This window comes from Sarcophilus harrisii, chromosome 3 (genome assembly GCF_902635505.1).
Source record: "Sarcophilus harrisii chromosome 3, mSarHar1.11, whole genome shotgun sequence".
Classification (NCBI taxonomy): Eukaryota; Metazoa; Chordata; class Mammalia; order Dasyuromorphia; family Dasyuridae; genus Sarcophilus; species Sarcophilus harrisii.
In genome coordinates, this window is record NC_045428.1 from 233,802,595 (window position 1) to 233,824,550 (window position 21,956).

A 21,956-nucleotide genomic window follows, 5' to 3' on the forward strand; every position below is an offset into this window, starting at 1 on the left:
CCCTGAAAAATATGTTTCTATATATTCTAATTCCTCTTAGCATAAAAACATCTACTATGGAAGATTAAAGATTTTTTTAAAATATTTTTTTAAGAACTAATTCCACCAGAACAAATTGAACATCTCCTACTTAGTAATTCAAATGCAAAAGTATATACGCCAAAAAAGAAATAGGAAAGACTAGGAAATAATAAGAATGGAAAATATAGGAAATAATTTAGAAAATTTATTTACCATCATGTATATGATTGTTTTATGTGACCTTCAGGATTTTAATAGCAGGGATTTTGATGTCACTGTATTGTCAGATAACATCCTAGGTAAATCCCATACCTGTGTTGTCTTCATATACCACGGTCACTATTTTCCAGTTATAATAGAGGATCAAATCCAGGACTGCCCTACTGAATGCTGCATAATCCGGATAGAGGTTGATATAGAACATATCATTTTTATCCATTGTAGGATGTTTCCAATGAGTCTGTATGTGAGGAACTTCAAGAGCATTGCAAATAGACTGTACAGCACTGACTGAAGAGATGTGGGATGGACCAAACAGGGCAGCCACTCCAAGTGCAAGCTGGTCACATGCTGTGAGAATAAGTAAAAGAGAAGAGAAATAAAGGGAAAAAATGGGAAGAGGAAAGGAGGGAAGGTAGAAAGAATGAAAGAAAATTCTGGGATTTTTTTCCTTTCAAATTTCTTTATTCTTGGAATTATTTTTCCTATCATGATCTATAAAAAAGAAGTATGGTTTTTAGCTAGCTTAGAATATGGAAAGCTAGAATATGTTTTAAAAATAATTTTAAATATATAATTGATTATTATAAAATCAAAGGACTTCAAATAAGTGTTATTTGGTATACTCACTTCAGTAACTTAAGATGGAGATCCTCTACTTAGGGTACTTTTGTCATTCTGACAACTAATCTGTCTATTTAGTGTACTTTTGTCATTCTGACAACTAATCTGTCAAAGGGATGTCATATAATTTGGTATGTAGAAGAAAAATGAGTCTTCATTTAAACATAACACATAGAAGCAAGGTGCTCTAGATAAGGTGGCAAACTATTTGCCCAAAGGAGTTAATATTGGCTGATATTGAGTAAGAAAACATATAGAACATTCATAAACAGCACCGATCTTATATAATTGTTACTATCCAAGCAAAAAATGTTTCACAAATTCATTTTAGCATATTGTTTTAGTTAATTAAACAATATTTTATTAAATTCTAACATTAGTTCCTATTAAATAATCAAAAAGTACTTAGTACCATTTATAAAGTCATAATTCAAAATAAAAATTAAACAACACAAATATAAAATAAACAATTAGACAAAATTAAACAAATTTCATAAGAATACCAGGAATAAAGTTGTCGTTGCTCAATCATTTCAATCATGTCCACCTTTTTATAACACAATTTAGGATTTTCTTAGCAAAGATATTGAAATGGTTTGTCATTTCCTTTTCTAAGTAAAAACTAGAACATGAGTTCAAATCTAGCCTCAGACACTTGATACTTAGTAGTGGTGTGATCCTGGGGAAGTCACTTAATCCCAATTGCCTCATCAAAAACAAAACAAAAACAAAAACAAAAACAACTAGGTGACCATAAAATGTGAGCTTGGAGATTGGTTTGGAAAAGATAACGAAATATGGAAAAAATAAATCTTTTCCTTTTAAATTTCCTTTATTACAAGATCTGTTAGCATAATCCTATCAGCAAAAAAAAAGTTTTTCATAGATGTCACTCATATCAAATAGTATACATGAAACAGATCTTCTGTATTCAAATTTAACTCTATTTTCAAATTTTTACCAGTTTTAGTGAAATTGTTTTCAATGTTCTCTTAAACTCATTATTGGAATACAGTCTATATCCAGAAGGATCCATTGTTACCTGAAATGTTTTACAAAAGCATATAAGATAGAGTGAGTTTCTAATATTTAGTTCTGCAATACTAAAATTATTTAAAAAACTCAATCATTCTGAATTTTTTTTGCCACTGAATTAAAATAATAGATTTTGTTTCTTTTTTAAAAGTATGACTCCCCAACCTATCAATTATCCCTAACTCCATCTTTAAAAAAAACTTTAAAAATGCTATTTAGATATGTATTGTTTTTATTTGAACCTACAGAACAAAAACTTTGAAGCAAATATATATGCTATTCTTATTCTGATTTAAACTATAAGGCTTTCTTTTCTAGGAAAAGTGGTCTTTAAGTCTTCAAAGAATAGACTTGCACAGGAGAGGGACTCCTCCTACATGCTCTGAGAGCTAGAAAATTGTGAAATTTCTATCTCTGGTTTAACAAAATGATGAAGATTATGCTGAGGGGGCAGAACCAAGATAGCAAAGTAAAGGAAGGGACTTATCTGAGCTCTCTCAAGTACCCCTCCAAACAATGTTAAAATAGCACCTCAAAATGAATTGTGGTGCAGCAAAACTTACAAAATGATGAGGTGAAACAATTTTCTAAGTCAAGACAACATAGAAAATTGACAGGAAAATTTGTCTCAGGGAATGAAAATGGAGCATATTCTAGATCAGGCTTTCACAAGAAAGTTAGCAGCAAGCCTTCCCTAGGTGACTGAACTGGAAACTATGGTTTCTGGAGTTCTCTAATTGTAGAGAGTATATGTGAGGGGTGTCAGACAAAATTGGTCAGGAAAAGATTACAGGGGCTCCTTTTCTGGCATTGGTGCCTGGTTAAGTCCCAGGGCAAGGAAGCATATTAGACCTTATGAGTACAGGGGAGCAGAAAGCCTGGTCATAGTTCCAGGGCAAAGAAGAGTTCTTGTGGTTGCTCACAGACAGATCACAGGCTAGGAGAGCAGTAACCCCTCCTTAGATCATACTGTTTTGAAAAATTGAAAACTTACAGGCCTCCCCCCCACCCTGAACTAGCTCTGAAAATAGTAATAAGAAAGACATGAGAAAGGACAATGTCTTCTTCAGACCAAGAGCAGAGTCCAGCATTAATATAAAGTAAAAAGTCAGAAAAATAGACTAGAAAATGGGGAGGAAAGGGAAGAACCTGCTATGGTGTAGGAATTGCTATGGTGTAAGGAAAGATCATAACTCAGAAGAAGACAACAAATTCAAAAGTGCTACATCCAAAGACTCAAATAAAAATGTGAATTGATTTCAGGCACAAAAAGAACTCCTAGAAGAACTTAAAAGGGATTTTTAAAAATCAAATTTAAAAGACAGAGGGGAAAATTGGGAAAAGAGAGGCATTTTAGGTGGCACAGTGGATAGAACACCAGTCAGGAGGACCTGAGTTCAAATCTGGTCTCAGACACTTAATGCTTCCTAACTGTGTGACCTTGGGCAAGTCACTTAACCCCAATTGCCTCAGGGAAAAAAAGGAAAAGGAAAAGAAATAAGAAGGTGCAAGAAAATTTTAATTAAAAAATCTTTTAAAAAACAGTGGAAAAGAAGGTACAGAAAGTACTGAAGAAAATAACACCTTAAAAAAGAATAAGTCAAAAGATAAAAGAGGGAGAAATATTCACTAAAGAGAACTCCTTTAGAGATCTAAAGGATCTCTAATCCTTTAGAGATTTTAGAACTCTAAAATCTAAAGTAGAATTTAGGGGCAGCCAGGTGGCACAATAGATATTACCAGCCCTGAAGTCAAGAAGACCTGAGTTCAAATTTGATCTCAGACACTTAACACTTCCTAGCTGTGTGACCCTGGGCAAGTCACTTAATCCCAATTGCCTCAGCAAAAAGAAAAAAGGAGAATTTACCAAAAGAGGAAAAAAGAGGAAGGAGATGAGGGAGGAGGTTGGGGAGAAGGTAAACTAGGGAAGAAAGTGGTTAGAAACAAAGCACTTTTAAGGGGAGACAGGATAAAAGGAGAAGGGGTAGAAATAGGATGGAGGGAAATACATAATAATCATAACAGTGAAAAAAATTTATGACAAGTTTCTCTGATAAAGGGCTCATTCCTCAAATATATCAAAAACAATCAAATTTATAAGAATACAAGTCATTTCTTAATTGATAAATAGTTAAAGAATATGAATATGCAATTTTCATAAGAGGGCAAAGCTATCTATAATATATGAAAAAATGTACTAAATTACTAGTGATTAGAGAAAGACAAATTAAAACAACCCTGAGGTACCACTTTATACCTATCAATTTGGTTAATATGACAAAAAAAAAGAAAATTACAAATTTTAACAAGGATGTTATATGACAATATCTATATAGCATTCTAAAAAGCAAGAGAAATCATCTTGTCCACAAAGGTCCACATAGTCAAAGTCATATTTTTCTAGTAGCATTGGTAGCTTGTGAAAATTGGAATATATATTAATCAGAGAAATGAAAATTAAGACAACTCTAAGATACCACTACACACCTGTCAGATTGGCTAAGATGACAGGAAAAAATAATGATGATTGTTGGAGGGGATGTGGGAAAACTGGGACATTGATGCATTGTTGGTGGAGTTGTGAACGAATCCAACCATTTTGGAGAGTAGTTTGGAACTATGCTCAAAAAGTTATCAAACTGTGCATACCCTTTGATCCAGCAGTGTTACTACTGGGATTATATCCCAAAGAGATTATAAAGAAGGGAAAGGGACCTGTATGTGCATGAATGTTTGTGGCAGCCCTTTTTGTAGTGGCTAGAAACTAGAAACTGAATGGATGCCATCAGTTGGAGAATGGCTGAATAAATTGTGGTATATGAATATTATGGAATATTACTGTTCTGTAAGAAATGACCAACAGGATGATTTCAGAAAGGCCTGGAGAGACTTACACGAACTGATGCTGAGTGAAATGAGCAGGACCAGGAGATCATTATATATTTCAACAACAATACTATATGATGACCAGTTCTGATGGACCTGGCCATCCTCAGCAACGAGATCAACCAAATCATTTCCAATGGAGCAGTAATGAACTGAACCAACTATGCCCAGAGAAAGAACTTTGGGAGATGACTAAAACCATTACATTGAATTCCCAATCCCTATATTTATGCCCACCTGCATTTTTGATTTCCTTCACAAGCTAATTGTACAATATTTCAGAGTCTGGTTCTTTTTATACAGCAAAATAATGTTTTGGTCATGTATACTTATTGTGTATCTAATTTATATTTTAATGTATTTAACATCTACTGGTCATCCTGCCATCTAGGGGAGGGGGGGGGGTAAGAGGTGAAAAATTGGAAAAAGAGGTTTGGCAATTGTTAACGCTGTAAAGTTACCCATGCATATAACCTGTAAATAAAAGGCTATTAAATAAATAAAAAAATAAAAAATGAAATAAAACAGAGGAAAAAAAAAGGAAATTGGAATATAAGGAAATCTTGCACAGTAAGAAGATCAAATTGGTATATGCTTAAAGAAATTAATTCAGACTGCAATTAATTCACACTATAAAATCAAATACAGAAGCTGAAGCTTAAATACTTCAGCTACATAAATAAGGTAAGATTCATTGTAAAAGAATCTGATATTGATTGAAGACAAAAGGAAAAGGGGAGGACAAAGGATGAGATGGATAAATAGTGTCATGAGAATATGAACTTGAACAGACTATAATATATAGTTGAGAAAAGAAGGGCCAAGGGTGCTATGGTCTATAGCAGGGGTCCTCAAACTACGGCCTTGGGCCAGATGCAGCAGCTTAGGACAATTATCCCCTTCACCCAGGGCTACGAAGTTTCTTTATTTAAAGGCCCACAAAACAAAGTTTTTATTTTTACTATAGTCCAGCCCTCCAACAGTCTGAGGGACAGTGAACTGGCCCCCTATTTTAAAAGTTTGAGGACCCTTGGTCTATAGGGTCATAAAGAGTTGGATCCACCTAAATGACTACAGAACAACACAGTACTGTTAGTGGAATTGTGAACTGATTCAACCATTCTGGAAAGAAATTTGGAACTATGCCCAAAGAACTATAAACCTGTGAAATTAGCAGAATCAGGAGAATATTGACATAGTAACAGCAATACTATAAAAAGCTGTGAATGACTTAGCTATTCTCAGCAAAACAATGATTTAAAGCAATTATAAAGAACTTTTGATGAAAAATACTATCCATCTTTAGAGAAAGAACTGATGAAGTCTGAATGTAGATTGAAGCACCCTTTTTTAACTTAATTTTTTCTTTTTTCTTTTTTTGATTTGTGATTTCTTTCACAATATGACTGATGGAAATATGTTTTTCATGGCTGCATATGTAAAACCCATATCAAATTGCTTTCCTTCAGATTGATAGAGAAGGGAAGGAAGGAATAGAATTTGGAACTCAAAATTAAAAAAAAAAACAAATGTTAAAAATTGTTTTTATATGTAATTGGGAAAAAATTTAAATAAGAAACAGTGATAAAGAAAATGTTAATAATAAAGAGTGAACTTAATAATGCCTGTGTGTATATGTGTGTATATTTTCCCATTTCCAAGATGCAAATGCTCACTTTAAAAATACACAATTGGCCTAGCCAATTTCAGACAATCTGAAAGCTAATACGAGTCCTCCCTAGAGAAAATTTGTCCTTTTAAGACTTGAGGAAGACTTTCCCTTGAAAAAGAAAGCTTTATAGTTTTCAAACACACACATACACATACACCAAGCCCCTTGGCATGGGACTCTTTCCTCTTGGTGGAGATAAAGACCCTGTCCCACTTTAAGAGTGTGGAGAAACCTGCAGGGAAATTTCCCCTTGGATGAGATCTAGGTCATTCTCACTTAGTTGAGCTTAGTTAGCTCACTCCCAATGGGAGAGTGCCTTCACTTTGTATCATTTAGTATAATTCTGGCATATTGTCTCATATATATATACATGTATATGTGTGTGTATATATATATATATATATATATATATATATATATATATATATATATATATATATACCTTTTCTGATTTCTGTTTGGCCATGATTTAGATAAAAAGAAATTTCAAAGATATTTGTACATGTGTTCATTGTAGAACTGATATTTGGTAGGAAAAAGGTGAAACCTTGGATATAGAGCCTCTACCACTCCAAGAATGACACAAGGATCACAAATTACATTAAACAAGCTCATACTCTCATGTCTAATATTTAAGGGATCTGATAGATAATTTAATTCTAAACCAATACTCCTGCTTTCTGAGGAGATCAAAGTGATCTCCAGTTTCAACTTCCTACTTTTCTCTTGGCGGGAATTCAAGTTTCCTTTGGAGAATGTTAGGAAAGAAGAAGCAAGAGATGAGAGATGTCCATTCTGTCTCCCTTCAAGTCATACAATGTTATGTTAATAGGGAGGGGAGGAAACAAACCTCACCTTACATAAATCCTTACTATGCATATAGCAATTATTTTGCTCATTTTGTATGTTTATGTGTAAATATATAAAGACATATATACACAATATATAGATACACATATTTGTAATACATACTGACTTTATACTATCAAATATATATTATCAAATATATCAGAAAGGTAGTTGTTAGGCTTTTAACAACACATTGCTGAGTGCAACCATAAACTGCCTTGTACTCTCCAGGTTTAGAGAACTAACCTTGCATGTATATATTCATATTTTTAAATTCACTTTACAGTTCCAAAGGAATTTTCTGATGACAATCCTTAAGCAGATTAGATAAATGAGATACTTAAAATCTGTTCAGGAAGAGGTAAAAAGTAGTAGTGTTTATTTACCATATTGAATTTTAATAGTTCCCTGATATTTGGGGAGAGAGAAAAAATGAAGGAGGCACAATTTGACCTGATATTTTTGCAGCTATTATTATTCTTATAATAATAATAGATATTAACTATATCAAGATTTGAGAATAATCATAATATTTCATAAAATTTTGATTGAATTGTAGAATTTTACCTTTGTATTGTTTATAATGTTTGCTCATTTCCAAAGTGTAAAGCTCACTCTAAAATTTTTACAATTGTCTTACTCTCAATTAAAACTGGTAGGACTCCTTCTTAAAGAAATAATTTAACATCCCAGGCCTGATATTTTTTCATTTACAATTGTTTAATAAATTCATCTATGACATAAAAACTTGAATTTTATTGCAAAACATTCAAATAACATTATACTTTAAAATAAGTATATAGCAAGTAGACATATTACTAAGTGAAGAATTTTCAAGCATGAAAATATTTACCTCTTCTTGAGGCTTCAAAACTATCAAAAAGATTAATTCTCTGGATATCATAAGTTAATGTGTTATTGAGTATGAGTGTTCGGTTTCTGTTAATATTGGTTACTGCAAACTTGAAAGCTAATTCTTCAACGTTAACTGCTTCATTTTCTGCAGTTTCAAAAATTCCTCCTGTAGAAGTAAAAGATAAATAAGAAGCATTATTCACATTATTTTGTCTGGAGGAGATTGTGATATATGAGAAAATGAAACTGAAAATCATAAGTAGTCAACTCACAAAAAGGTTAAAAACATTTTTCTATGTATTTGGCAAGCACCTATAAATAATTCAATTTCTAAAGGTACAAACACTCTGTATATAAAAATGAATAAAGATGAAATGGGGTTTTTTATGGAAAATGATATTTTTCCCCTCCCAAATAAAGTGTTTCATAGATATTAAATGATGATATATTTGAATGATGATCTCATGATTTTTTAAATAACAAAAATGAATAAAAAATTTATTAAATTTAAGATTAAGAAAATCTCAATCAGTATTCCAGTTTCTAATAGTATTGTAGGGTTGACTACTTAATAATTTTCCTTCCCTCCTTCCCTCCCTCCCTCTTAAAGAAGGAAGGAAGGAAGGAAGGGGGAGGAAGGAAGGAAAGAAGGAAGGAAGGAAGGAAGGAAGGAAGGAAGGAAGGGAAGGGGAAGGAAGGAAGGAAGGAAGGAAGGAAGGAAGAAGGGAGGAAGGGAAGGAAGGAAAAAAGGAAGGAGGGAGGGAAGGAAGGAAGGGGAGGGAAGGAAGGAAGGAGGGAGGGAGGGAGAGAAGGAAGGAAGGAAGGAGGAAGGAGGGAAAGAAAGAAGGAAGGAGAGAAGAAAGGAAGGAGGGAGGGAGGGAAGAAGGGAAGAAGGGAAGGAGGGAGAGAAGGAGGGAAGAAGGGAGAGAAGAATGGAAGGAGGGAGGGGAGGAAGGAAGGAGGGAGGGAGGGAAGGAAGGAAGGAGGGAGGGAGGGAAGGAAGGAGGAAGGGAAGGAAGGAGAAAGAAAATTATGTGTCAACCTGAAGATATATGCTCACAAATTAAATGAGCAGAAAAAGTGGATGAAAATTTAAATTAAAGGAAACAGAGGAACAGGTGCCAAGCAAATAGTGTTAGGTCTGGAATCTGCAGGACCTGAATTCAAATCCTGCCTTTAGCTATGTGATTCTGGGCAAGCCATTAACCCTGATTGTCTCAAAAAAAAAAAATTATTGTTTACCTTATTTTTGTCATTGTATAAAATCTTCTCTTATTCTGTTCACTGTACTCTCTATCATTTTATATGTCTTCTCAGGTCTTTCTGAAACCATTGCTCTAATCATTTTTCTACAGTACAATAGTATTCCATCACATTTATATACAATAACTTGTTTGGTTATTTCCCAATTTATAGGTACTCACTCACATTCCATTCTTGGTCACCTCAAAAAGAACTATGAATATTTTTTCATATCTTTGGTTAGAATTTGTTTTTTTGTTTTTGTTTTTTTTAGAATTAAATCCTCTTTTAATTTACCTCCCTCTACTTTCTTCTCCTCTCTTCCTCCTGTTTTCTGTTAAATGGAATGTTTTTACTATATTGTGTGGTATTTTTTAAATTTTATGGAATGGGTTTGTTGGTTTTATTAACCCATTTGTTTCTTATTTACATTTGCCGACCCTGATAATGTGAAGTAATTTTTTCCTAGCTTTCCTTTCCCCTCCACCTACTCCCAAGTGTATTTTTTCTCTTTTCTTTCCATTCTTCCCTTAAGATCATCAAAACATAGCAGAATCACTCCCAGATGTTGTCTAATTAGATTCCTTGATGACCCATGCTAATGATGAGTTTAGAGGAGACACAAATATCATCTCACTATATCTGAATTTAAGCAGTTTATTCTCATTTCCCTGTGCTTGATATCCTGCATTTCTTCCCATTCTTATTTATTCATCTTTACCTTTTATAAAGTTTGACTTAACTACTGTGTTTGAGCTTCAAAGTTTTTACACACATCCAGCCTTTATTCATAAAATAATTTTTCTTCTAGTTTTTTCTTTTAATATTTCTTGAAATACAATGTCTAAGATCTCTCTTTTTTTTGGTCATGGCATCCAGATATTATAGTGATTCTTAATTTTTTTCTATTCAGTTTGTTTTCAGATCAGTTGTTTTTGGTATGCTTTTGTTATGGTACATTTTCTTTATTGTTTTAACATTTCTTGCTGTCTCGTGGAGTAATTGGCTTCTGTTTGGGCCATTAGAATTTTTAGGGAGTTGTTTCTTCCCTTTTATTCCTTTGTCAAGACTTTGTAACTTGTGTGTGAAGTTACTAATTCCCTTTCCAATTCTTTCTTTCATAGATTTCATTCTTTTCCATTTTTTTTCCTAGCATTCTCATTTCACTGGCAAAGCCGTTTTAATTTTTTTTAATTTTGTAAACAATTTAAAATATTTTCCTCCAGAATTCTATTTTAATCTATGCTCAAACTATGCTCTTCTCTAAAACTTTGCTTATAGGTATTTTAGAGTGATTGTTTTCTTTTGAGTTTGTGACTTGAGTATCCCTATCAACCTAATAGCTTTTAATAGTGGATTTTCATTTTTGTTTGTATTTTCTACCAGCCTATTTCTTCACTTAAAAGTTGATATTATGATTGAACTCTGCACTTCTAAAAGGAAGGTCTGAACTAGTTTTACTAATGAAGTTTTTTTTTTTTTAGAGAATTGAGTATTTCACTATTCCAGATTCTCTGGGATAGCTCAGCTTAGGGAATTGTAGGCATTTAGTGCCCTCAAATGCTTTGATCCACTTTGTTCACAATCTCTCTCCTCCCTCCTGGCCTGATTTCTGCAAATTCTTGACCTGAATCTTCTTGAATCTAAGCAACATAATCTGATGCTGAACTCAACTCCTATCAGCTACCTGGGAAGATCTACTGTTATGAACTACAGATTCCCTGTGAAACTAGGATTCCCATTCCTCTGCAAACTTCAGACTGGGCTAAAGGCTGAAACTGGTTCTGAACCACATCACTGACATTTGCTTTTGATCTTCCTACTAGTGCTTATGAACATTCCTTATCCTAGAACACCACACCTGTGTATAATTTCCCTCCTTTGTCTATTCCAGATCTGTGACCTGTACTTGGGTAGCAGTCAACAAAGCTGTCAAATAGCAGCTATTCTTGATGGGTAACTTGGTATGGATCTGGGACCTTCTCCTGCTCTTGTTCAAGACCTATTCTTGGATGCTGCTATGCTTTGTTCACCTGTTCTTAAGCATATCTTATCCACTATATCCAGTGGTCTCTTCCTTTGACTCCCAGTGCCAACTTAGCTTAAAACAAAAAGACTCATTGTGACTTTTTCTTGTATTTCTCTGTCTGTTTTAGCATGACATACTCTCTAGAGTCATTTAGAGGAGGGTTTTTTGAGGGAGTGAAGAGTAGGAGGAACCTCATTGTACTTTTTTCAGTCTCTCACCCATGCAAAAGCATGCAAAGGAATAACCAGAACAGGAATCCCAGACTCAAGGAGAATCTGCTTCTCTCCCATCTTGGCTCTTCCTTGTTTTTATTCTGTTTCAGAATATTAATTTAATTTGCAATATGGCTGCTTTGGGCATTCTAACAGGAATTCTGTATAAAGAGAGTTGAATTGAGTTTGAAAAATCAAGGTAAGCACTAATATTTTAATAAATTTAATATTTGTTAGCATCTGACACTAGCAAATTCATGACTTAACTAATACTTGTTCAAATACACTATTGATGGTCGAGGTAAAATCTCATCATTTAAAGGAAGCCTTTCCTGATCCTAATCAATCCTTATAATTTTTGTACTGTTGATTATTTCTACTATATCCGGTATCTTGTTTGTCCATAGTTGTCTGCATGCTGTGTGTCCCATTAGACTCCCTGTGAGTTCCTTGAGAGCAGGGACAATCTTTTCTCTTTGCACCCTCAGTACTGAGCACAATCCCTGGCAAATCACAATTATTAACTAAATGTTTATTGACTGCCATTCCTCCATATATAATTGATCAAAGCATATGTAAAAACATCTCTCAAAAGAAGAATTGAAAAGTATTAATAATCATTTGAAAGAATGTGTTTAAAATGCAAAACAAAATAACCCTGAAGTTTTGGCTCACATGTTAAAATAAAAATATGGCAAAAGTAGTAATAGTCGATGTTGGAGGAGATAGTTTATAGTGAGAGACATGCAACTGCAATTGAGGTGAAATTGTGAATTGGTACAACCATTTTGAAAAGCAATTTGGAATTATGCCAGTAAATTGATAAAATTCCATGCCCTTTGATCTAGATTTCATTATTAGGAATATTGTCCAAGAAAACTATTTTTAAGATCAAAGTATTCTTATGAACCAAAATATTTATGGCAGCACATTTTTGGGATAGCAAAGAAATAGAAACAAAGTGGACTGAGAAATGGCTAAACAAATTGTGGTATATGAAAGAAACAGAATGTTACTGTGCCATTAAGAAATAATAAATGTAATGAATATGGAGAAGTATAGAAAGACTATATAAACTGATGCATAGTGAAGTAAATGGAACCAAGAAAATACACACAATGACCACAACAATATAAATTGAAATCATGATACACAAAAATCAGAAGTGAATGTAGCAAAATTTTAAAGCTCAAGAATGACTCAAAAGAATAGATATGAGAAGACAGTCTCCATCTACTCTTTCATGTAGTTAGAAGGTCTATGTCTGTTGCACATATGTTTTCTTAGATTATTAAAATATATTATTGGGTGTACAAATTTCTGGTCTCTTTAGCTTTTCTGTGTCTTTAAAAATATAATATTGGATGACTCTCTGAAAGAGAGAGGAGGAAGAATATTTGGTAAGTCCTTATGATATGAAAAAAGATATCAACCAAAAAATCATTTTTAAATAAATATTTATTGACTAACAATCACAGTAATGTATTAGATTTTTGTGAAGCAGTGCATTTTGCGGTACAGTTATCTTTTAATTTGTCTTGTCTCCTCTCCCTTTATTATAAGCTATTTGATGGCAAGAATTCTGTCTTTTTAATTTTGGTGCCCATAGTGCCTAGTACAATATCTAGAACATGATAGGAACTTAACACTTGTTTGCTGAATTGATTTTTATATGACTAAATTTCCCCCTCTCAGATCATAAACCATTTACCTGAGGCAAAACCAAACCATAAATACTTATTTCAGTATTCCAATCAGTATTCTAAGAGACATGTAGCTTAGGTGCTTATAATTTTAATCCTACTGTTATTTTGAACCTGACACAATTCATTTCTTATTCAACTGTGGACTTTTTAGATTTGTAAATATCTAATTTGAGTCCCCTTTACTGAATCTTAAAGCTATGAGTGAAAACAGTCTGTTCTAACCTGTTTGCAGTTTTTTTGGCTAGTGTTAAAATATTTAAGTGTAAAAAATCATCTAAAGATGAATTAAGCTGATTCTCCAACAACATATGAGAGATACCTTTTTAAAGAATACATTTTTATAATCAGAAGACCACATTTTTACATCAATGATACAAAAATACCTGATTAATTACTTTTTTGTGTTGAAGAATCAGATGATGCAAATCCATATATTCACTAATTCCCTTTGCAAAATATTTCTGGAATTAAAGAGGTTTCAGGAACCTTATCTAAGTGTTGACTCAAACTCTTAATTAAAGAGGGCATAATATTATGTTAACTTTTTTTTTTCTTTTTCTTAAAATCCATTTAAAGTAGAAATTCAACACATTCATCACATTTTCACTTTTTTTTTTTTTATTGGTTTAAACTAAATTCATTTCACAGATACTGAAACTGTCATTTCTTTCAAGTCAGGAAGCTGGCTGCTATGGTGTATACAGATAGATTTAAATGAATTTGAATCACCCTGGATTTACTATTGGCTTTTAAGCAAAGACATACTGCCAGGATCCTAACATCTATGTCTATTTCTCTCCTTGCTTGAAAGTCATTTCTCTCACTTTGAAATTGAACTTCTATTTTATTTCTGATTCTCCTATCTCTAGCCTGCCCTGTTCAGCTCTGGCCACCTACAGGTTGGAGGTTGGTTTGATCTCATTGACATTGATGTCAGAAGTATGATTGGACATGGAACTAGGTCACTGGATTCTCCAATACCAATAGAAATTGATTCAGCACCACCAGAGATTTATTTTTCTGGGGTCTGACTCTCATCTATTGAGTTTTCTGCTCTTCTTCCTGTTCTAAACCTCCCAGCTCCCACTTGGTCAAGTTCACCATTATTGATGAGGAAAACTCCAGGACCTCTCCTGTGACCCAGTTTGTCTTGGATTACTCTGATAAGGATATCCTTTCCTAATTGAATACTTTTAATTGGCCTTTCTACTTGCCTCTATTGTTTTTTAAGCTTCATGACCCTATTAAGTTGAAACTGCATGTCTTGGTAAACATGTGCTTCTGTATGGACAGTAATTGCACACTTTATTTAAAATTAGCTGTGTCTGTATCTGTCTTGCTAGTTTGTGTTGGTATCTTTGTAAAGTTTAAAATGCCTGTATCATGTTTGTGTTGTAGATAGGTTCTGTTAACTTGAAAGATTTTAAATTCAGCCAGCCAGGAAAACTTATAAAGGCTTTAGCTAGAGAGTTTAGAAGCAACTGTCCAAGTAGCAGAACTAACTCTCACTTTATGCTTTCCTCAGCAGATTAAATTATCTAAAAAGAGAAAAAGAAAAAACCTGCAAGACACTTTTTTTTTTCAATCATTTCAGCTTTGGCTCTTTTAAAATTATAGAAATAAAGTCAGATAATTAAAGTTTGTAGAACTACTGAAAACATTTTAGCAGATTAAAAAGTTTGAAGATTAATCATTTTAAGATAGCAAGGGAGAACTCCTAGGATTTTGGGGTGATTCCAGGAACTCACTCTCTTCTGAAATATTTTAGTAAATTTTGGGGTACCACTGTAAAATTTACTTTAAACAAAAATAAGGATTAGATTTTATAAAAGTTTTAAAAGTAAATAGCAATATCAATAGCTTCATTGTTCTAGGAAAACAAAAAGGAAGGCAGCTAGTTGGACATAATTCCAAAGTAAAGACATTTTTAAATTGATAAAAGGTTTGCATCTCATAGCCATCTCTTGTTGACCTTCCTTGATCATCTCAGCTCAAATTTCCCAATAAAGGTGTTGAAAAATGCTGGAAAAATACAGGAAAACTTGAATCATGTCCCAGTTGCTGAAATTTATTAGCTTTATAATCTTGGGCTAGTTATCTTATTTCAGTTTGTCTCAGTTTCCTGATCTGTAAAGAGAAAAAGAATTATGGTACCTACCTCTCAAGGTTGTTGTGAAATCAAAATAATATAATGATTATAAAGTATTTATATAGTGTCTAGCATATGTTGAACACTACATTATTACTTTAGTTAAATGTAATTGTTCCATATCGATGACTCAAAAGTGATTTTTAAATGCCAAGAATAATAAAGTCAATGATTTTTATATGGGATAATTTAGAAATGAAATGGATGTTATCAGAGATTTTGTTTCATATTTTAAACACATGATATTGTTTGTGTTTTTATTGTATTTCTAAGTTATCTTATATTGTCAAATCTGAGAGATCATTGTAACAGAACTGTTATTAGAACATTAAATCTGGGTGCTGTTACACATAAATTGGACTCTTAAAAGAATGTGACAAAAATAGACATGATAAAGCATTAAATATTTAATAAGGCATATTTTGTTATAAAGCAGATAATAATGTTTACTATAATACAAATTTTCATTTGAAAATTTTTGACTATTACAAAAGTGTGTAAGGTGGTTTAAAGATGTAGTTTGCACATATTAACTATCAGATATTTGTTGTATTTCTGAAGTCCTAGAATATAATTAGTTTTAATTTATAAGAATAAATGAAATGTTAACTTTTAGGGAAACATCAGGATATTCACATCCTAAATTGTGGTTAGTAAAGATTTCCTATTTAAAGTAAAAATTCCTGGGACAATAATTTGTTATTATTTGAGTTTTGATTACAAAAATAGTTCTCTGCACTAATACATTGTGGTGAAGCTGTGGACTGATCCAATCATTCAGGAGAGCAATTTGGATCTATACCCAAAGGACTATCAAACTATGCATACCATTTGATTCAGCAGTGATTCTACTGAGTCTGTATCCCAAAGAGATCATAAAAAAGGGAAAAGGACTCACATGTACAAAAATATTTGTAGCAGCCCTTTTTGTAGAATCAAGGAACTGGAAATTGAGTGGATTCCCATCAGTTGGAGAATGGCTGAATAAGTTATGGTATATGAGTGTAATTGAATATTATTGTTCTATAAGTAACAATCAGCAGGATGATTTCAGAAAAGTCTGGAAAGACTTAAATGAACTGATGCTAAATGAAGTGAGTTAGAACCAAGATAATTTTGTATACAAGAAGATTATGTGATGATCAACTGTGATTTACTTGGCTCATTTCATTAATGGGGTGATTCAAGACAATTCCAATAGACTTGTGACGAAAAGAGCCATCCACATCCAGAGAGAGAACTGTGGAGACTGAATGTGGATTAAAGCATAGTATTTTCACCTTTTGTTGTTGTTTGTTTATTTGCCTGTTTTTTTTTTCTTTCACCTTTTGATCTAATTTTTCTTGCATAGCATGATGAAAATGGAAATATATTTAGAAGAATGGCACACGGCTAACTTATATTGGGTTGCCTGCTCTATAATACAAAGGGAGTGGTGGGAAAGGAGGGGAAAAAATTAGTATATAAGATTTTTCAAAGATGAATGTTGAAAACTATCTTTGCATGTATTTGGAAAAATAAAAAGCTATTAAAATTTTTTTTAAAAAATAGTTCTCTGGATTATCATGAAGCCAATAGCAGAAAATGGTATTGCTATAGTCTGGGAACTGCTAAACATGGTTTTCTATGTCTAGGAAGTTTTGGGGATTATTTCGGCACAACCTAGCTGGATACTCCTAACTCTATTTCTCCATCCTGCTATTTCCTTTCTGAAAAGGCATATTCCCACTAAATATTGGGAATTGATTTTTAAATCAATCTTGAACCTTGCTTTTAACATCCTTTGAAAACAAGATTGACTATGAAATATGACTCATACCTAGAATCAAACATAGCTAAGAGAGATTTTTTCTCTGTTATTGTATGTGACATTGTTATAACTGGGTCCCTCTTTTTCCTTTTACAGCAAATTTCTACAAACAAGAAGTTTAGATTTATACCAAAATATCTCTGAGTTACTATAATAAAATGTAAATATGAAAATCTTATAACTTTAGCCTATATTTGTGATCAAATTATAATGTATGGATGATATCCTCCTAAGGAAGAAATGATTAATCAAAGTAAAAAGATAACGATATAATGTGTAAGTTTTCTAATTAAATGAAATAATTAATTTTGAGGAAAAACAACACTATCAGAATATTTTCTCTAAGAACTATATATAGATGTATATGATTGCCTTCCAAAATTCAAGCTTTGAGAATATTTTTGTAATAAGCTCTCAAATAAAACATACAATTACATAAATTATATGGATAATGGTAAAAAAGTGAAATTATTTTCCCATTAATAAAATATGTCTGATAATTTTAAAAACAGAAGAGTTCATTTTATGATTAGACCCTCATAAATTTTTAAAGGATTCTTATATCAGGTATAGGATTTAGATAATGACATATAAACTGAAATTCTCTGAAGTTTCAATATTGAAAGAACCAAATTTAAATGAGTGTACTAAATTATATTGTCAGAATTATCTAGGAATCTCTGGATTTGAAACCAGAGAAGCAGAATCCCCTTTAAAGCTATCCTGAGAATAAAGTCTCAAGAAAAAAATATCTAAAGACCAGATAACTACCTGAGATATCTGGGATTCAAAATTATTGATTACATGGCCATTGAGAATGAGTTACTAGAATACAAGGAGACTTTATGTTAGTATTGATGATAACAAGTGCTTTGGTCTTTTCTTTTAAGATGTTTATGTTTAAGTTTTCTTGGTTACCTCTGTGACAGGTAAATCTTCCTTTTTAAAATTAGTCCTTTGTGAGATCTCTAAGTAATTTGATCTGAACTTGACTTAATGTAATTATGCCATTAGGCAAATTGTGAGAAAAAAACTTTATTGCATTGTTTGAACCTAACCTTGTGTGACCAGGAAACTGGATCATTTTTCTGTCTTGTTTATAGACAACAACAGGGCTAGATGTCAGAATTCACACTGTAGAAAAATTCCCTCTAACCTGCAAAATAAGTTAGAAATTTGAAGTATATCTCCTTATATCCACTTTACTGTATGAGCCGCATAATAACGTGGATTCCTTTTCCACACTTGACTCCATTTTGTCTCAAGGGTTTATAGAATTAGATATATACATAGTTGTGTATTTTGTATACATATTCATATATACAATTTTGTTGTTTAGTTGTTTTCAACTGTGACTTTTCATTTGAGGTTTTCTTCATAAAGATATTGAAGTGGCTTGTTATTTCCTTCTCCAGCATATTTAACAGATCAGGAAATAAGCAAACAGGGTTAAGTAATTTGTCCAGACTCACACAGCTAGCAGATGTCTGAGATCCCATTTGAACTCAGGAAGATAGGTCATCTAGACTACAGACCTGGCACTCTATCCACTATGCAACCATTTTGTAAAATATTCCTTTATGACATCACTTTTATTTTTGTTTTCTCTTCAGTTCTTATATTATTATTTAATAAATCACACGTATTACATATATATTATTTGCATTCTATCCAAAATTTTGAAGAGGAGAAATTTTTATATTTCTTTGTATTTTGTATAACAGCTACTATATGTTTCCATAGCTGTGCAGGGAAGCTAAGTGGTGCACCAGCCCTGAAGTCAGGAGGACCTGAGTACAAATCTGGTTTCAGACACTTAACACTTCCTAGCTGTGTTTCCCTGAGCAAGTCACTTCACCCCAATTGCCTCAGCAAATAAATAAATAAATAACTGTGCATAGGCCAACATCATCCACAGAGAAGAGCCATTCTCATTCACAGTTGGTTAAGGAAACAAGGAAAAATTGGAACTTTGGGGACATCACAAGAACTTTAAAAATAGATTGTTAGCATTTGAACTGCTGGATCAACTATTCATTAGAGAAAGAACTTATAGTCACCAGATGTTTATACTGTCTATTATAGAAACGAAATTTTAATTTTATAAATTCACATTATAACTTCCTCCCTTTCATCCTTGCACCTGATAAAGTGAGTTTTTAAAAGCATTTTTGCATTTTTTTTAATGTTTGGATAATAAATTCAGGAAGACAAATTAGCTGAATTTCTGGGAATTCTGTAGTTGGAGAAAATTAAAATCCTCTCTGTTCTGCTCAAACATGAAACAAAACTATTTTATATAATATTGCCAACTTAATTAGTATGTGGGATCGGCCAGGAGGGAATTAGTGGCACTAAAAGATAAAATAATTAGCAAATATAGCTGTACCAGGACATTTCTAATTATATATATATATATATATATATATATATATACATACGTATGTACTCTACTAAAAATAGTTTCAATATACATAGCTGATATATGAGAGGGCTCTCACGTTTAGGGTCAGTGTCAGGGAGAAATTTTGTCAATGACTCCCACTGCATACAGTTCTTAATGGGACATGTCAGTACCCATCAGAGACATCACATACTAACCAACCTGGTTAGAATCATCACAAGAACAGCAGAGGCTAGGAAGGGGATCCATCACCAATCTGGACATTGGTGTGGTGATGCCAGATTGTGCTGAGCACTAAACCATATGACCCCAAATTAAGGCAAGACAGCTATTCCTGCCCAACTGGGCTGCCCCAAAGCAATGTCTAGAGAACCCAGTTAACACAAATAATCTTCTTAAAATGACAAAATGGCACTGTCGCACCTCAAGGCAAGAAGTTTGTTAATCAACAGTTGCACCATTAGGTACCTGATTACCCAGATCAAATGGCTCTCAGAAACTATCTCTGTGAGAAATCTATGAAATCCTAGGAAAAGAAAAGACTTGATTCAGTGACTTCTTGCATTCAGTCTCTAGAAATAGGATAGAATAATGGACAGATTTTGAACATTGTTCTGGCTGACCCTCTCTAGTCTTTGCTTATATTTTTTTATATTTTTATATTTATATGTGTATATATTTTATAATATATATATTAGTCTTTGCTCTGTATAACTACAGAAAATCTGTATTTACTCAGAAAAAAGATGAATTGGTTGCAATTCTGAATTTCTTAGTGAGGTGTGAGAGAATCCTTATTTAGGATCTGTGGAAAAGGTAGATGTAGTATAATTTGCCTGATGTGCCTCTCTAGGGGGAGGTTTTAGTGGGTAAATAGATAGTGGTATTGGGAGAATCTTTGTTACCAATTTAGTTTCAGAATAAGTTGCATGTGAAAGGCTTTTAACTTTTAGTCACTTTACTACAGATAAAAAATTGTTGCCTGTGCTAAAAGTATCATTTGCATTTGTGGTGATTTTCCTGGTTCTGGGCACTAAACCATATGACCTCCCAAATTAACTGAGAAGAATTTGTGCTTCTCCTGAAGGTATCATCCCTAATGGGTCACTCATGTTCTTGGTGCTAGTTCATCATCATCATCTTTATTAACAAACCTAGTATGAACTGCAAAGATTGATATTACTTACCACATGGATCAGATTGTTGAGTAATTCAATTTGGTCTTTCTATAGCAAGCAGAAAAAGACTGTCTTTTGATCTTCCACAATTTTCACAATCCCCCTGTCCTTGCATTTTTCTTTATCCTAACTTCTTCACAGAGAATGGAGCTATACTTTCTTTTTATAATTTTTGCCTTTACTACTTTTGATGCAAGTTGAATTATCCAGAAAATGCCCTGTAAGTATATATAATGGAAAGTTCTCTAGAATTGAGGTGTTGAACTCATGATCCATGAGCTGTCACAAATGGCCTACAAAATTCCTAAATGTGTCCCTCACCAAATAAAAATGTGATTTGGAAATGTTTAATAAAATAAATACAAATATAATTGTTCAATCATTTCAGTTGTGTCCAACTCTTTGTGACCCCATTTGGCTTTCTTGGTAATGATACTGGAGTGGTTTGTCATTTCTTTCTCTAGCTCATTTTTAACAGATGAGGAAACTGAGGCAAACAGGATTAATTGACTTGTCATGGGCTATACAGCTAGTAAGTGTCTGAAACCATATTTGACTCAGATCTTCCTGTCTCTGGGCCTGGTACTCTATCCACTGTGCCACTTAGGTGCCCCCAAATAGAATGAAAACATGGATACTGTTAATTTGTGATTTTCTAAGGCAATATTTGTCCCACAAGGATCTGTCTCTATTTGCATTTGACACTAGTCCATTTGATACTAGAAGATCTGAAGGACCTTGTCACTGATCTGTAATAGAACCAATACCTAACAGAACCCACACCCTCCAGAAAAACCTTCTCCAAAAGTTACTCAAACACCCAACATGGGTTAGCTTTCCCCTAAAATGCAACAAAGCCAAGACTAAATTGGTCTGGAAGTGAGGCAAAGTGACAAGATCCAAGCTGTATCTCCCTGGATGAAGCTTCTTTGTAGTCTTTTAGTTGTGTTGATTTGGTAGCAATGGATAGAATTCTGAACCTGAACTCAAGAAGATCTGAATTTAAATTGTATCTCAGATATTTACTTACTGTGTGATCCTAGATAAATTACTGAAATTGTCTGC

General features: G+C 33.0%; 1 protein-coding gene across 2 annotated transcripts in view; it reads right to left on the reverse strand.

Annotated features, from left to right (window-relative positions):
- Positions 1 to 21,956, reverse strand: part of GRIK1 (glutamate ionotropic receptor kainate type subunit 1) — a 101,267-nt gene that overhangs the window by 73,736 nt on the left and 5,575 nt on the right. The window contains exons 2-3 of one of the 2 annotated variants that reach the window (XM_023498842.2): positions 8,160 to 8,327; positions 334 to 591 (exon numbers count right to left, since the gene is read on the reverse strand). In XM_023498842.2, the coding sequence (XP_023354610.1) occupies positions 334 to 591; positions 8,160 to 8,327 (426 nt within the window). The remainder of the gene's footprint in view (positions 1 to 333; positions 592 to 8,159; positions 8,328 to 21,956) is intronic. The other variant, XM_031959208.1, reaches the window with a different exon arrangement.